The sequence below is a fragment of the Erithacus rubecula genome (genome assembly GCF_903797595.1).
Source record: "Erithacus rubecula genome assembly, chromosome: 22".
Classification (NCBI taxonomy): Eukaryota; Metazoa; Chordata; class Aves; order Passeriformes; family Muscicapidae; genus Erithacus; species Erithacus rubecula.
Genome location: NC_136674.1, coordinates 9162751 through 9180917, shown reverse-complemented (window position 1 = coordinate 9180917; position 18167 = coordinate 9162751). Strand labels below are relative to the sequence as shown.

Sequence of the window (18167 nt, the reverse complement as noted above, 5' to 3'; positions counted from 1 at the left end):
TTTCCCTCTGGATTTTGCAGCATATTTGCACTTGGCTGTTGGATAAGCTGCACACCAGCTTATGATGGTGATCTCTTCTTAGGATGATGATCTCTCCTCTTCTTGACCTGCCTTGGAGCTGGGTAACAGAACCACTCATGAAACTCTAACCAGCTCAACATTATTACAGGAACAAGATTTTCTGACATTATTTTATCCTCCCCTGACTTACATCCCCCAATTTATCCAAGGAAAGAGGAGGCAAAAGTGATCACACTATCAAAACATACCTTAAGGCTCAACATACAAATAAAAATCACAAAATCCAACCTGGAAATAAAGAAATTAGACCATTTTTTCTGTGATGATTATTTCAGTTTTGCCACAGAAAGATCAGTCTGTTCACAATATAAAATAATGGATAAAAATATTCATCAGTATAGGTACCAGTTCTTCATTACTTTTAGTCTTCTAAACAATAAGCAGCATCAGAGACCATTGCCTGACTCCTTCAGCATTAATTTTTCCACTTTCCTGCTCAGAAACCCAAAATCATGGAGCTAGTGATCAGCAAGTTGTGCTACTTGACTTAATGTACAGTTTGCAAATGTTATTTCTAAAAAACAGATACACCAACCATAACACTTCAGTTGGAATTTGCAGGCCCTTGCCTGCAGAGAAGCACAACAGGCACTAACAGTGGTTAAATAACTGTTAATAAGTGCAAATGTGAGGGTCACCAACAGACTCAGTTGCTGTTACAACTTCCAGAGGGAAGTGTAGCCATGGAAAGGGTTGGTACTGAGCCTGGTGTTCATAAACAACCCACACAGACCATGGCATCAATATGCTTAAAGATGAACTGTGCAGCCTCCAAAATACTCATTTGAACTCTCTTCCCTCGGAGGTCTATTCCAAAATTAAATTAGAGAGAAATTTTCTTTGTATAGAGATGCTTTAGATTAGTCCAAGAAGAAACTTTGAATAAGTAACAGATTAGGAGGAATAAGGGAATCCAATAAATTAGTTTTGCTCTCATACTGATTTTCTTTCTTACCTTTTCTTCTTGATCACTGTCACTGTCACACTGAAACACAAAAAGAGAAAAAGCACAGGTAAGAGAAACTTGCTACAGCAAAAAAAGATAAATATTTCTGTGAACAAGCTGGGTGATACATTCATGAATGCTGGATGTCACATCTGGCACCTTTAGGGACAAGTTTAGCTATTGTTTGGGAGGTAACATCCCCCAGTGCTGTTGCAGAGGATACATTTTTGTGTTTGATGACAAAACAACTGCCCTGCACAGAGCCAAAGCCATTGGCAAAGCCCTCTGTCAGTTCAGCTCAGGGAGCTGATGGGGCAGGGGCAGACTCCAAAACTGGACCAGCCTGAGGGGGCTGGTGTGTTTTCTTTGGATGAGCAGTGCTCCCCATGCTGCCTGCCACACCATCAGCTCCAGGGATGGGCTCAGGTCTGCCCAGCACAAGGAGGAACATTTCAAGACTGCTGTTCTCCAGGACACATGGAAAGGTCATCCTGTGCCTTTGCTTATGGCTGCTGAGCTAAAGAATCCAGAGATCCCAGGGAAACAAGAGCCTGCCAGAGTCACAGATTCCCTGAGGTTCTCTGGGAGTAGCCCAGACATCACAATTTTACAAAATGCTGAAAGGTAACTCTAGAGAGCCTTGATATTTATCCAGTGCCATTGCTCAATTCTTAAATAAGTTTTTCTATTGTAGGAATAGAGCAGGCCTAGATCACTCAATGTTTCTTAAAGACAAGCATCAGAACCCAAACCAGGTTTGCATTTGCTCCAAGCACAGAAGCTGTGTTGGAAACAGGACTCTAAGAACCCTGGAACTCACAGGTTTGATCACTCCCACCAAATTCTGGGAACCTGCCCCTCCCTCTGTGGGTTTGTTTTGTTTTTGTCTACAGCAGTAGGTTCTGAAGAATGAATTGTTTGCATCACTCAAGACTGAGCTCACACCTCTGAGATCTCATGGCAAACATTTCCAAGGAAATCTTCACCAAACAGAAGACCCAGGCTTTCCTACCCAAGGACCAGCTGACTCTCAGGTTCTTAGAGCACTCAGTTAAGCTCCTGATGTATTTACATCATGTTTATTGCATCTTTGAGTATTTTTGTAAGACAACCAAATTGCTTTGAAATTAGTTATATTTTGTGAATTCCAAAGGTTAACTATACAGTGGGATGTGAGGAGACAGAGCCAAATACTCCCACAAATACACATATTTGATTTGCACAAATCAACTCATCTTCTTTCTGTTGTTTAATTACAACTTTTCTGTTTCTCTGGCTTTTCCCTTTTCTTCATCAGTACAGGGGGTGAAAAGGTGCCTTCCCTACACCACTGAGCTATATACTAACAAATTAGAGCTAAGAACTATTTCTAGGTATTTTAAAACTTATTTTAAATGAAGCAAAGATTAGATAAAATTACAATCTCCTTGCAGCTGATTCTAAATAGAAAAGGAAGTGAAATTTATTTAATAACTGAAGTGATTTATATAGCACTAGTTGCATCTATTTAATACCAGAGTATTTACTTTGGTAACAAACAAATGAGAAGAAATATGAAGACAGGGGGCAGTTTTAGCTTTAATTTTGAAAACCTCAGTGTTTAAATTAATGAACAGTCCACTTAACTGACAAAAGGAAAGCATTTCTAGAACAGCATTGCATTGATATAAAGTACTCCTACCCTATCCCATAAATAAATACTTTTTGACTTCCAACAGGACTGCCTATATGATATTTTGGTGTGAAGGTGAGCAGGGCCCTACATTTACAAGAAAGCAAACATGCCCACGGATTTTAATCCATGAAAATCATGGCACAGAATCAGCTGGAAGGGACCCATGAGGATCATCCAGTCCAACTCTTATCCCTGCACAGGACATCCCCAAGAACCACAGAGCATGTCACAAGCACGAATGTCACAAAGACTTTCAATTTACTATTTCTGCTTCACAGCTGGTGGAAAAACTCAGCTTTTAGGCTGTGTCACCTTCTTCCCCTGGATGGTCAGAGCCAGCAGTTCCCTCACCAGGAGCTCCCCAGGATCTATTATCACACCTCCTGTTTCACACCAGGGAGCAAAGGAGCAATTGCTCCATGTGTTTGTGTCTCTGCGCACCCTCCAGGCAAACTCCAGGTCTGGATCAGACTGAATCCAAAAGTGAAGATAAAGGGGGCAAGAGGTAGCTGTCTAACCAGGCAAGAGCAATCCCCTTTGAACAGCAGGGTTTCAAGGTGCCACCCACCCCCAGTGCATGGGCAGGTGTCCTGTGAGGGAATCTCTCCTCTGCTGTAGTTCTTACAGACTCATAAGCTTTGAAAAGCTCTGGGTTTCGTGCTCCCTGCAGCATGGGGGTACCTGGGGAGAGGAGAGGAGAGCTTGCCAGCACTGACATCTGAATTTGCCAGCAGAGCAGCTCCCACACCCGAGCGAGTCACTAGGAGGCCATTTCCACCAAAGTGTTAAACCTCCACACCTCCTGCTCTCCCACAGTCCAGTTCTAATTTCAAGCTCTGCTTAATTCCACATCAAATAATTACTGCTGTAGCCAGCAGCACCTTGTCTCCCGAGCTCAGCATATGGCGAAGGGCCGGGGCTGTGGTGCCCGTGCTGGAAGCTGTGTGCTGCCAAGCCCATTAAAAACACTGTGCTGCCTCCCCCTGTGCCCAGTGAGTGACAGCTCTGTGCCTGGCCACTGGGGTGGCTGCCAAAACAGCCTCTGCTGCACGGGCAAACACTGCCATTGAATTCCCACACTGACCCAGCACGCTGCTGGGAGCCCAGCAGGAGTGCACCATCCAATTTACAGCTCCAGCCTCCAGAGCCCTCCGTGCCAGCCCCTGGCACAGGCTGAGGCTGGTCAAAGCCCTCCAGTTCATACATTATGCAAAGGCAATAATGCACTCAGCAAACAGCTCCCCACCAGCCTGGCTCTGGGCAGCTCCTCTCACACAGGGGCTGGGCACCAGGGGAGAACCAGCAGTGCTGTCCTGGGCCAAAGGCAGCCTTCTGTGGGCCAGCTGGATGCAAGAAAAAAGGAGGGAAAGCATGGAAGGGCTCTAAGCTCTGCTCTGGGGCTGTGTACCTGTGCAGAACTGGCACCACCTGCATACCCACCCATCAGACAGTGTGTGTGCAGGGCTAATGCCAGAAAGAGAGAAGAAAGGTGTTTGCTACTCAGGCTGGAAACAGAATTGGAGCAACTGCATGTTGTCCCCATGGCTGAGGGTCAGCCCAGGCACTGTGGGCACTGTGCTCACACACACACCCCTGCTCTGACATGCTCATTTACATTTCTGGATGCAAGTTCTCCCCAGAGGTGCTAAAGCACAAGGTGTTTCCATCTCCTGCAGCCTCACTGCTACCCAGGGCTGGAAAGTGCATTTTGGAAACCAAACCTGACAACCGTGAAGTTGATTATTCAGAATTACTGGTCAATTTGAAGGCTGGAGTCTGCACTGCTCGCTCAATTCCTCAATTCCTCCAGCATTTCCCCACCTCCCAGGGCCACAGGAAGAAGTAAAATGATTTAAGTGCTCTGTGGTTCTCAGAGCACCAGCCTGTTTTGGAATGGAAGCGATGGAAATACTTTGTACTGGCCTTCTGCTTTGGGCTGTGTTTTAGTATTCCGTGTCTATTACAAAAAGCTCATTTTTCAGGGCTCTCCCATGTCTTTTGTCAGGAAACCATGGCTCTGTGCACAGAATATTCTGCAAATAACTGGGAATCCAAAATACTATTCAGAGATAGCATGACCTGATTTTGAGGGAACTGCCACTGGAAGCTGAGGGTGATAATGTGACAAATCAGGACAGGGAGGCTGCAGACACATTTGCACCTGAACAAACAGAGGCTTCTTGCTCTGATTCTCAGGCTCAAGGCATTACTGTCTGCACTGTGAACACAAGTTGTGACTGATTACAGACACCCCAGGCCAGGCTTGAGAGGAGCCCAGAGCCAAATTGCCAAATTTGCCCTACACACCCCCTGCCAGCCCTCAGCTCCTGCTGGGCACAGAAGTGAATCCCAGCTAGGCAGAGCTGCTGAGCACCCATGGCCCCCTGGAATGCCAAATTTCTACATGCACATGGCCCCAAATGCAGTGAGAGCTTCTCAGATCACAGCCTGACAGGCTCCTCACCCTGCAAAATTGATATTTTGTGCTTCCTCAAGTCTTATACTGGCCAGAAGGGACTCAGCAGTTTTCCCAAAGGACCTGTGGGACTACCAACAAAATTCAAAGCAAGTAAAGCTCCCTCAAAATGATCTTTGTTGATGAAATCTTACAGGAAAAATCTTATGGGGAAAAAAAAAAATCATGGAAATGCTAAGGGTGGTCCTAATTTTTATATACAATAATATAATAATAAAGAGACCAGACTGACTGTGATTTGCACAAAGTGGTGATAGTTATCACTGAAACCGTTCCAATCCCTTAAATAACCAAAGTCACCAGCCATCACATCACCTGACACACACACACACACACACACACATGTGCCAAGTGTTCAAGCTTCCTTTTGTAGTATTGCTGCAACTTCCTGCTCCAGAAATGCTAATCACAGACAGTGACCCAAAAACTTGTATTTTCATAAAGGTGATGCAGTCAAAATTCAAATTATTATCCCTAAAATCAAGCCCAGCTGAGGAAGAAGACATACAAAGTTAAAAGATCTCTGTACCAACAAACCAGAAATCTCTCCCTCCTGCCCCTGCAGCCAGCCTGGGCTGCAGCAGATGCATTCCCTGCAATACAGGGTGTGCACACACAGACCTGCAGTGGCAAGTGGAAAAAGAACTTCCCAATTCCCAGCTGAGGCATAATTGCTGCTGTGTTTTATTAGAAGAAAAGGGAAAGTGAAGATCAGGCTAAAGATTAGCTGCACCTCCCCAGTCCTGTGTCCCAGGTGGAGAAAGTTAAAATGCACAGCACATCTCCTCCAGCACCCGTGGAATGAGCCTGATCCCAAAGCCACTCTTCAAAAATCAGACACCCTATGTGGTGACAGCTCTAATTTGAGCCCATTTTAATAACTTGAGAGAGCCTGGTCCAAATCAAGCTGAGTAAAGGTCTGTGCCACCTCGCCAGCTCATTCAGGCTGAAGCAACACCATGGATTTCTCTGTACTTTGCTGATTGAACACATTCTTGTGCAAAAAGTGGCAATCATTGAATATCTCATGTACAATGACATTGAGGAGGGCATTGTTCTCTATTCTGCTCAATGGACTTTGCTGGAACAGCTATTTCATATCTTGGAGCCATTTATCATTGCCACCAAAGGAGTCAGAGCTGCTGCAATGCTGAACAAAGTGATTCTACTCATCTGTCTGCTGAAAAGAAATCTGAAGAAAATGAGGGAAAACCCAGACCTCAGCCTGTTCACACTGACATTTACAATATTCTTGTCCATCTCTCCACCAATGACAAACTGGCAGCCCTGGAAAGGGCAAAGATGGTATTTTAGCTATACAATTAGACCTTTGCTTCCAAGAAAAAAGGAGAAAAAAACATCTCCTAGATGAAAAGAGGCACAGGCAGGAAATAAATGGGCAATTTTCTAATTGATGAAATGGAGACTGGCAGAGTCACAAAGAAACTAAGAGCAAGAATTTCACTTTTTTCCTTCCTATCTGTGACTGCAAGTAGCATTCAGCATGGAGCTCCTTGCCAAGGAATCTTATAGATATATATATATATAGCATCTCACAAATTGGTTAACATCACAGTCTGCTTAGCAATTCCTCACCATTATCCACTGTGATTCACTGTAAGGAATGGCTCTGAAACAGAGATGGTCTGAGAAGTTTAAGGTCTGCTTTCTTAAAAGCTAAAATTATGGATTATTCACCAAAAAGTCCCATTTTACACAAATTACCTAAGTCTGGACAAAAGATTGCAATGTTGACCTTTAATCTGAATTCCATTTTATCCAAACTACTTCACTTCAGATGAAATGTATCAGTCTTGGATATTTGAAGTTATCTTGGGCCCCTTACAAGAAAAATATTCAGAACTTAGAATGCTTTTCAGCTGCAATTCTTTTTAATTCCTCCCTTCCAGGACTTTTATGATTGTTTTATATTATAAAATGACACGATTAGTGGTTCCTTTAAGCTCTACCATCAACAAAACAATGGTCTGATAAGAAAGAATTATATGTTGAGTATTAAAATGAAAACTCTGGATTATATTGCTGTCCAGGATAGGGATGATCCACCTCTCATTTCTTTAGGACTTGGATATATCCTTGGCACACAGTGGGAGGCCCAAATATTCCTGGTGGGCCACAGGGAACTTGTTGTAAAGCCAAGGGGGGGTTTCCCTTCAGACAGACCCCAAAAGACCAGACAAGACCCCCTGTTCTGAGGTTTGGTTCTGCTGTGTTGCTCCCTGTATTTGCAGGGATGTTCCCTGCAGGGGCAGGCTGGGAGCTGGGGCACTGGGGGTACTGGGAGGCACTGGGGGCACTGGGAGGCACTGGGGGCACTGGGAGGCACTGGGAGGCACTGGGGGCACTGGGGGGCACTGGGAGGCACTGGGAGGCACTGGGGGCACTGGGGGCACTGGGAGGCACTGGGGGCACTGGGAGACACTGGGAGACACTGGGGGCACTGGGAGGCACTGGGAGGCACTGGGGGCACTGGGAGTCACTGGGAGGCACTGGGGGCACTGGGGGCACTGGGAGGCACTGGGGGCACTGGGGGCACTGGGGGCACTGGGAGGCACTGGGAGGCACTGGGGGCACTGGGGGCACTGGGAGGCACTGGGGGCACTGGGAGGCACTGGGAGGCACTGGGGGCACTGGGAGGCACTGGGGACACTGGGAGGCACTGGGGGCATTGGGGGCACTGGGGGCACTGGGGTCACTGGGGACACTGGGAGGCACTGGGGGCACTGGGGGCACTGGGAGGCACTGGGGACACTGGGAGGCACTGGGGGCACTGGGGGCACTGGGGGCACTGGGAGGCACTGGGAGGCACTGGGCACTGCTGGAGAGGTGACACAGGACCTGCCAGGGGCAGAGCTGCCACCCCCTGTCCTTCCAGGAGCCCCAGCTCTGTGTCACCCCAGGGACACGAGGAACCAGCCCTGGAAGAAATTAATTTTTTTTTTGTTTCTTGGAAAGGGAGCTGGGGCTGGAGGTCCCTGTCCCTTCTGTGCCCACATCCCACTCCAGCAGCTCCTCCTGGAGCCCAGTGACCCCACAGCTGCCCCAGGCCCATCCAGCCATCCCCAGAGCAGGATGATGCTCCCACCAGGGCCAGGGGAGGATTAAACGTGTTTTCCAGATGGAAAACCAACAATGCCATGCATTCCTTATCTCAGCACCCTCAGAAAGCCAGGCACCCAAATCCCACCAGCCACACACACACCCAAATCCTGATTTTAGGAAGTCATTCTCTGTTGCAATTGAAGGGTGCAGTCTCTGCCTCAGCTCCTGAGGGCTCCCTAAGGAAAAATGCCTCCATGCTCTCCCCTGGGACTCAGGATGCACATTTTGCTGCCTCCTTACCTGCCTGCCTGGCTGCAGGCAACATGCAGCTGTCATGTTATTTTTAGCACCCTCTGAACTGATGGCAATTTGCAGTGTGTAATGTCATGTTTAGCATCCTCTCAACTCACGAGTAGTTTTTCAGGGTTCAAAAAAATAAATTATAGTAAATAATAATAAAAACGTGCATTTGTACTGATGGACTAAGTCAATAGGAAAGATTTAAACTAATCAGTGGTTAATGAAGTCAGTGCCTAATACTGCATTAGTGGGTGTTATCTGTATAAGAAAATATTCTTATTTTTCAAAACTCCTGGTCTTAGCTCATGAGTTCTGTTTGGAATCTGAGTCTTCCAGGTACTTACAGGCTAATGAAATAAAAACACCTTGATTGACAAGAAGCAAAGCATGTTACGGGTTAAAATAATACAAGAATCTATTTTTTACACTGTGTTGTGATCCATAAAAATCACCCTGAGCCTTTCCTCTTTCTTCTCTGCCTGTGAAGCCAATTGCTTTGATTGCAGTGATATGAGCTTACTGAAATGACTTGCCCTTGCTTGTGAAGCAAATGGAACATGCTAATAGAACTTATCGCATTACCGGATGCAAAAGTGCCATAGCTCATTACTTTAAGATAAAAGGATATCATTGCAGACGGGAAGCAGAATTGACTTTCTGAGGCCCGACTTGATGATGATTTAATCAACTGCTCTCTTTCACTTCTCATCTCTGCGCCTGTCGGTTTCCCAGGTGCTGTTAAATGAGACACTCAGAAAGTGAGCAGAGGGAAAGAAATTGCTGTCATTACTTTTCAAGAAAGGAGGTATGCAAATTTTCGACAGAAAGATTGCGTTCATAATGGGCCTGGTAAAATACAAGGATCATGCTTGACAGGTGAGGGCAAGTCATTTGTACGTCCTTAAAGTGAAGCAACCATCCTCATTTAGAAATTGTGCTCGATAAGAGAAGCTACAAATGAAACCCATGCCATGGCTGAGAGCAGCCAGCAAATCTTTTGAAGACTTTGCTGCAGCAGCTCTGCCTTCAGCAGGTGCCTGGCGTGCCTTCACACATGGCTCTTCCCAACTGCCAGATGGCCAAAGTTTGACCTCAGTATCTCACAGAGATTCCTCTTAAATGTTTTTCCTTACTGTCAGCATTATATTCACAGCCTGGGGTCTGAGAGTCTCTTCCTTTCTTCACCGCTGCCAGAAATAGAAATTGCAACAAGGAAAAAAAACCCCAACCAGTTAAACGAGGGTTGAGTTAACTTTGAAAACAGAATCAAGGGGTTGGAGGCAACAACTTGTTTTCCTCTGCATGTATGACAGATCTTGGATGGTCTGGAGCTTACACTTCATAGAGCCAAGTAAAAAGAATAACCCATGAAAAGGGTTGTGGCAGTAAGCAAGGAGGATGAAAAGATGCCTCTGCAGGGCCCAGAAGGAACCTGGGGTGCCTTGTGAAAGCAAGAAAGGAGAGGGTGAAGAGAGAGCAACTGGATGCTCTATTGACCTGATGGAGAAGGTCTGATATCCCAAAATTGGAAGTTAAAAAAGCCCAATAATTGAGATGATGAATTATGCACAGGCTAAAACACTCTAAAGATCTTAGATGGCTATTGAGCTGTTTGGATCATTTTAAATGGGGAAATGAGAGCTACCAAGCTTTTATTGGTGTCAATCAGGTTTTCCATCAGAGATTGATAGTCAGCCACAGCAAACAGGTTCCTCAGGGACACTCTAAGCAATGGATACAACAGTTTGTCATAAAATGTTGACATTTTGTCTCAGATAACAGCATAGGACTTAAATAGAATTAATGTCATGAATATTTAGAATTAAACAAGAAACAGCTGGGAAATACTGCCACAAAGGAAGTTGGGCATAACAGAAAATTATTTCAATAAGAACAGCCACTTTATTAATTCCAAGATATGTGCATTTTAAGAATTTATATATTTTTTTCTCAAGAACACAATTCATTTCTCCCATTCACTGCTCCCATGCTTGTTTATGAAACAACTCTCAGATATGTTATTTGCCCTTTTCCCTGTGTGTCAGGTCCTTAACCCTCCATATCCACCTAACTGGGAGTGATCCAGAAATACCCTTTGGATCTGACTCACCTCTCAGCAAAAATACTGCACTGTGGGTTGAAAAGCAAGATGATGGAGGAAAGATAGCCTTGGGCTAGGACTCAGGAGATCCACCTCTGTCACTGGCTATCAGGATCACCTCAGGCAAGTCACTTACTCCCTTCTGCTGTCAACCCTCTGCTTCTCATCTCTTTGGGCTATTAAATGCTACATTCCCTAGGATTTGCTTACTTCCACTCTATGTGTTTATAAAGAGTGCAGGAGAATAAGGAATTTTTCTTAGAGAATGTTGGTTTTAGTAAATAGAAGAAACAAAGAAGAAGAAAAAAGCATTAAGACCTTGATCAGGCCCTAGACACACCATGCCTATTTTCAGTATAGATCTCATCTTCCACCAACTAAAGTGTATGACCTCTGGAAAATTATATCATTTCAACTGACAATTATTTTTATGTTCACTTAGAGCAATGCACTTAGAGCAGCAGCAATCCAGCACTGACAGCACTGCTCAGAGGCTGCAGCAACTCTGAGCACAACATGGCTACTGAAACCCACACAAAGAGAGAGTCCATTGATTTCTAGGATAGTCACAGAAATTGTATCTGAAACAAAACATAAATAATAAAAAGCCATCTTTTCTCTCCTTTCCCAAACAAGGTCTCTTTAGCTTTTGAGTTCTTTGTCTTCACAGTAGCCTAAATAAGTTAAACTGAATTGTATAAATAATAATGGAAATAATAATTCCCCAAACAACCCAAAACAATTGATCCTTAGGGATAAGACCTTAACAGCTGAGCTATAAACCTCTGAACATTGGATTTTAATGGATACTAAAAACCCCTTAATGAAGCCCTATAAATATAACCTGAAACAAAATGATTTGTGTTCTAAGCTGTTTGCAAACTCCCATAAATGTTCCTCATTGTCATAATGCCAGAAAAATAGCTCAGCCTGTGTACTCAGCCCTGCAAACTGGCTCCTGTGCTGTGCTTTCATTCCCTTTTCCACTCTCTGTTTTATAATTCATCACTTGCACAGTTGTTATGTATTATTATTACTATTATTATTTATTGCTGCCTTTATCATTTTTGTACAATTGATAAATTGTCTGTGCTAGACCTGAGGGAAGAGAAGGATTATTCTAAATGTAGAGCAAGTAAATATAAATTGTAAAGACAATGGCACACTTTAGCCTGCCTGGCTCAAATTTCCTTTTTGACATACATGGTTCTATAATTAGGAATCTGTGATCTCTTATTAGAAAATGAAAGTATTTTTTTTTCCCCAGAATGCAGCAACTATAATTGAATTTAAAACAGGAGCTGTATCTCTCTTTTTAGAGGTAGGAATAATATCCCTGATTTATCAGTTGAACTCTGCTATTTTTTTGTTCAAGGAGTGGCTGAGAATAAGAATACTCATCTCTGCCTGGCAGAACAGAGCAGCTGTGGCTGCCCCTGGATCCCTGGCAGTGCCCAAGGCCAGGCTGGACAGGGCTGGGAGCAGCTGGGACAGTGGGAGGTGTGGGGTGGGATGGGATGGGATGGGATGGGATGGGATGGGATGGGATGGGATGGGATGGGATGGGATGGGATGGGCTTTAAGGGCCCTGCAATCCAGTCCATTCTGGGATTCTTTCATAGCTGGGGGATGTTTTCCAACAGAGCATCCACTGCTGGAGCCCCCCTTGACCAACGAGCAGTGGCAGAAGTGACACCTTGTGCCCAGCAGTCCCCCAGGAATGGGGATCTCTCATTGCCTCCAGCTCTCTCTTCCTGAGGACCAACCTCACCCAGCCCAAAGCCCTGTGTGCCTCTGCTCTGAGCAAAAGCTGCTGCTGCCTGTTGGTTCTGCAGTGACCCCACACTGGGGCTCACAGTGCTCCAGGACAGGGTCACACACAGCAGAGAGGTGGGAGAGTCATGGAATATCCCAAACTTGAAGGGACCCACCAGGGACCACCCAGCCCAGCTCCAGCCCTGCACAGACACCCCAACAATCCCACCCTGGGCATCCCTGGCAGCTCCTGGAGCTCTGGCTGTGCCCATTCCCTGGGGAGCCTGGGCAGTGCCAGCACCTCTGGGGAAGAACCTTCCCCTAAAATCCAAACCAAACCTGCCCTGGCCCAGCCCAGCCCTGCCCTGCCCTGGGTGCTGTCCCTGGCACAGAGTAGAGAGGGGAGCTGCTCCTTTGCTGTCCCTCAGGAGGAAACTGCAGAGGAAGCTTCAGGTAAGACCCAAATGTCTACTTTAAAATCCATCCTCCTGTACAAATATCCACTGTGGATATCCACCTAGCATGGATGAAGAAGAAAAATGTTTGGGGTTTTGTTGGGGTTTTTTTTCTCCACTGCTGCATTAACCTACCCCCAGACTAAGTAGTAAAAACTCCTGTATCATAAATATTATCACAGGCTCCATGACTGTTATCAACAGTGGCAAATTACCTGTCACAGCCAAGGCAAGGGATTGCTTTGAATAGCTGGCTTTTAGCTCAGTGTTCAAGAAGTTATCCCTGTCCAGGAGGGTTGTGGAAAATGCAGGAGTTTTGCCAGCAGCAGCTGTGGTGGAGCAGGGCTGTGGCCAATGCAGCATTACTGACACTGCCCATGTGCTCCTTTTGCATCTGCAGTGAGACTCCACTGTCAGGAATTATCTCTTGCAAAGGTGTGCCCCACATCCTGAATGTCAAACACAGGACTTCCCACTAAACTCCCTGTCAGGAAAGAAGGGACACACTGAAGCAGGAGGGGATGCAAAACAACTCTGGGAATATGAGGATCCACAGGATGCCTGGAAGGAGCAGAAACTTCATATCTTAGATCTTTGTGGTCACCACTACCCCACAGACAAAAATTTACACTGAATTTCTGGCTGGATGATCCCAGCAAAGCACCTGCATCTTGTACAAAAAGGAATTTTAAACCACTCAACCTGTGCTCTGCAGTTTTGAGATTGATTAGGCAGAGCAAGGAAATTCATTGCTTTCTCTAGAGATAGTCTCTGTGAATACAGAGCCTTGGAATGTCACAAGGGATGTTTTAGAGAGGTAGAGGCTCCCTCTATTTTATAGACTGTAGATACCAAAAGATTGGAAGTTCCATTCTCATCTCTTTTGAAAATTTAGTAATAGGGAGGGAGGCTCTGAGATTTCAAACATGTTCTCCCCACAAAACCTCCATAGACTTTATCTTCAGTCTAAAAAGCAAGTGAATAACAAGATGCAATGGGTAAAAAACAGATAAATTTAGACTGGTGCATATTTAAAAAATGGGGAATTATTTATTATTCTTCATGTAAAAACAGGGCAGATTTTCCCTAATTGAAAAAAAAAAACAAACCAAAAAAAAGAATAAAAAATTAAAACCTTGCCTAAATGTGGTGCCCTCGTTCAGTCAGAGTTACTGTACTCCAGGCAATACAATTAATTAGTGAGATCATATGGCCTGTGCTAGACAGGAGGTCACAGCAGATCACACCCTCATTGCCTTAAATGATGAGAATTTTTAAATCCCTAAACATCCACATCCTTCCCCTCCTACATCCACAGCCAGCTCGTTAATGCCTCACATCTCCTATGATCCAGCAATTCAGGCCAGCTCCATTCAGTGACAGCAGCTCTTTCCATGCTGGAACAATCCTGAAGGGTTGTGAACGACCTCTGAGCTTACCCTGCAGCCAGGAGGTTTTCCCATTTCCCAGGAACTGTACATCCTGCCAGCTTTTACAGTGAATTTGGTATTGGTGTTGCTGTGTATGTTGAGTTTTATTCATGTTCACAGGATTCAGTTTTATCATGCTGCAGGAATAGCACTTCTTCAAGACTCATTTCAGCTTTGCTATTAAACTCGACTACCCCTTTTGAGTAATCAATAAAAAGCCTGCTACAAGAGGACACTATGATTTACAAATACAGGAAAAGAAAAAGAATGATGCAGAGCCATTGGTATGGATGTGAAGGACTGTTGAGAGGGGGGAAATAAAAAGACTATGAGAAGAATCTGAACAACCAATTTAATCTTGGAGGAAAATTCAGCAGAGCTATCCTGCGTGGCAGCTATCATAAAAAGATGCAGGAGAGATCTACAGGAAATTCAATACCAAACCTAAAATGTTCACCAATTGGGTCCTTCAGAGCAAGGGAGACAGCAATTTCTCATAAAGCTTTACAGAAGACAGCTTTACATTTTCCCTCAGAGCTCCTAAAAAATAATTATTAATATGCAAGGGAGAGATGCCAGTGGGTGCTGTGAATTGAGGAATACTTTGATACAGGCATGGATTTATCCAAGACTCTCCTCCCATCCCACCCCACACACTTATAGTCCCTTCAATCATTTCTGGTCAATACCCACAAACCTGGTTGGAATCAGGTTCTCCAGGCTCCTACTGAGCCAGGGGTTTATTGCTGCTGCCCCAGGGAGAAGATGCAGGCAGGTGAGAACTGGGCCTGACTGGAGGCTGCACTCAGGACATGCCAGGCTCCTGTCCTGCCACACTTCCCAAAAGTTTGACCTTTTCTCCTAAAAACAAAGGCTGGAAAACACTCAAACACATGGCACAGTGACAGTAGCACAAGGCAGAGCCTTACAATGGCAGAGCAATAAAGGAACAGGAGACAACTCCCATCTTTTGTCTGCTCAACTGGCTCCATGCTCCAGCAGCATCAGCAAACACTACCCAAGGGGAACATGTGCTTGTCCCCACACAACCAGTACACAATTCCCAGCTGGAAGGACTTGAACGGTTACACAATTCCCAGCTGGAAGGACTCAAACTGCACAGGACTCTACACAATTCCCAGCTGGAAGGACTTGAACTGCACAGACTCTATGCAACTCCCAGCTGGAAGGACTCAGAGTGTGCTGGACTCTCTGCATTTACCAACACCAAAGACAATGACCCACTTCAGCCAAAGCAAATGGCTGAGAAGGGAAGGACAACCACCTCACTCCTAAAGAAGAGAGCTTGCCTGCTCCCCTCCCACGAGAGCTGCTTTGGTAACTCATGTCTCTCCTCCAAAACCCTGGCTGCAGGAGCGCACTGCTGAGCCACAGCTCCTTTCATTATCTGCACTTGAAGAAATAACTGGCTATGATGATGCTTCTGGGCAAATACCTCATCCTTGGAAAAATGAGCAAATGTAGCCAAATGACAGAGTGTAAACAACACTCCCTGAACTAGCGGGGACATCAGGCTCGAACGCCCCGCGTGCGGCATCCTCCTTCCCAGAGCCTCGCCTCCCGCTAAGACCTCAAAGGGTTAAGCCTGCAAATTGCCTTGCTGTGCTTCTGGGACAGCATGAAGGATGGCTGCCATTGCCACGGTCAGATATGACAGCGCCAATTTGATGTGCTGCCATCAAGGGCCTTCTAAGAGCGGAGCGCCCTGATGGTTTCGTGATGCGAACAGTCGCATCGCAAAATGGTTTTCCTCTCCCGCTGCCTCTGCTTCCATCTGCTGCTGGGCCGAGGCACAGCCGGCTGCCTGCCTGTCACAGCATGGATTAAAATTAGCTGGGGAGGAGGCACTCAGTTGTGCTAATTACATTTTAATCATTGGAAATGTGTTGGCAAATCAAGCCTTGATTGCCATCTCGGAGCCTGTCTCCTCCAGCAGAGCGGAGGGGCTGTCTGCATTAGCTGGGCCCTGCTGGGCCCGGTTCTCTCACAGAAGATGGAATATGGTGCCTGCTGGCCCACCACTGAGACTGCTTTGGCACATTATTAAAAAGCCACAAGGCTTGTTTCAAATCATCACTGTGTGAGCTCTGCTCATTCTCACATCCCTGGGTATTCCAGCCACTTGGTACTTTTAACTATATCTTTAGTTTACCTTGTGGGCTCAAAAACAATTTTGCATGCGTGGGTGGAGGAAGCCAGAGCTTTTCTGCCGCTCGTGGGGTTGGGAACAGAGCCGGTTGTCAAAACGCCTTTCTTGTCAGTTCTAAGGCTGCAGTGAATAGCAGCCCAAAATAACTGGGGCTTGCACAGCCCCCACTGCACCTCGGGGAGCTTCGCTCACAGCCCTGGGAGCTGCAGGAGCCCCTGCTCATTTCTCATTCACACAAGGTCAAAGGACCCCGAGTCACTGCTGCTCTCAGGCCAGACAAGGCTGTAAATCCTGCCTGGAGAGGGACAGAGACAGCAGCGAGGATCCCCTTTGTTCCTCTGACTAAAGATGCACATGCAGATCCTAAAATCAGCACAAAAGGATCAATTTCCAAGCCCTTTCCCCAGTCACATTTGAAATAACTTGTTTTTTGGGTTTTTTTTCCAAAATCAATACAGGGAAGCTCCCAGAGCCAGCAACTCGAACCAAAAGCAGAAAGAGCCAGGCTCTCAAATGTCACACCATGCAGGCTAAACAAAACCAGCAGCATCTACCACCTGCAAACCCCTCCTAAAATAAACAAACCAACCCAATGCCATCGATATTTAGAAATCCGGAAAATTCTCCCTTAAATCTCTCTTTTATAAAATGCAAATAACACCCCATACACTGAATCTTGACAGAACAGGAACCTGTTTTCATGTCTTACAGCAGTGGCAGAACTGGACTCGTGGGGTTGGGTTTGCAAGAGGAAGGAAAGGGTTTGATGCTTTGCAGAGTCACATTCCTCACCAGGATGATTGTTCCCACAGTGCCCAACAGACATGGAGGGCCATGGTCACCCTTGAGTTAGAAGCCCTAAAACATCACCCCAGACTGACCAGCTCTAGGGCAGGGGTCAGTAACACCAGCCTGGCTCTGTCCCTTGTCCCAACAGCACTGGGACAGGGGTCAGTAACACCAGCCTGGCTCTGTCCCTTGTCCCAACAGCACTGGGACAGGGGTCAGTAACACCAGCCTGGCTCTGTCCCTTGCAGGGGGCTGTGAGCTCAGCCTGGCCACTGGTGCAGGGCTCCTGGTTGGGTTTTCCTGTGTGCCCACCTCCATGGCAGCAGGACAGAGCAGCAGGGATGTGAGTGGGGCATCAAACACCCACAATGGTCATACCAGCTTCCAACCCCCTGAAACCCCTGCAGAACTCCCCTACCTCACCCATGGCCACACAGGCAGCTCAGAGTGGAACCTGCTTTTACAGCCCCTCACCCAAAGAAGCCTTTGGTGGTTTCTTTTTCCTCCTGCAATTACATTCCCATCCAATGTAATGTTTTCATGACTGTCATATAATGGAACTTAAAGCTGATCATTTTAGAGCCCTAGCAATAATGATAAGGGTTGGCAAATGCCACAGAGGGAGGCTCCTCTCATACAGCTGCAATGCACAGATTGAATCTGAAACAAAAAAAAAGCAAAGTTGTACATGTGTTCTAGCATAAAACTTAATATCCAAGTTATTAGGCTGGGAAAAAATAGAAATTAAAATCTGGCTGATATGTGTGAAGATAAACAGGGTCAATTAATTTATCTAAATTGGCTTAATAGACCATTTTTGTTCTTGTTTAACTCAAGAGCTTTAAATTTAAATGATCTAATCCCTTTTTAGCATTTTTAATATGAACACTACACGAAAAATATTATTATTGTGCATAAATGAGACA

General features: G+C 45.7%; 1 protein-coding gene across 8 annotated transcripts in view; it reads right to left on the bottom strand.

The window, feature by feature from the left end:
- AUTS2 (activator of transcription and developmental regulator AUTS2) overlaps positions 1-18167 on the bottom strand; it is a 751974-nt gene that overhangs the window by 232702 nt on the left and 501105 nt on the right. For all 8 annotated transcript variants that reach the window (XM_079324898.1, XM_079324897.1, XM_079324900.1 and 5 more), the window contains one exon: positions 1037-1066. In XM_079324898.1, the coding sequence (XP_079181024.1) occupies positions 1037-1066 (30 nt within the window). The remainder of the gene's footprint in view (positions 1-1036; positions 1067-18167) is intronic.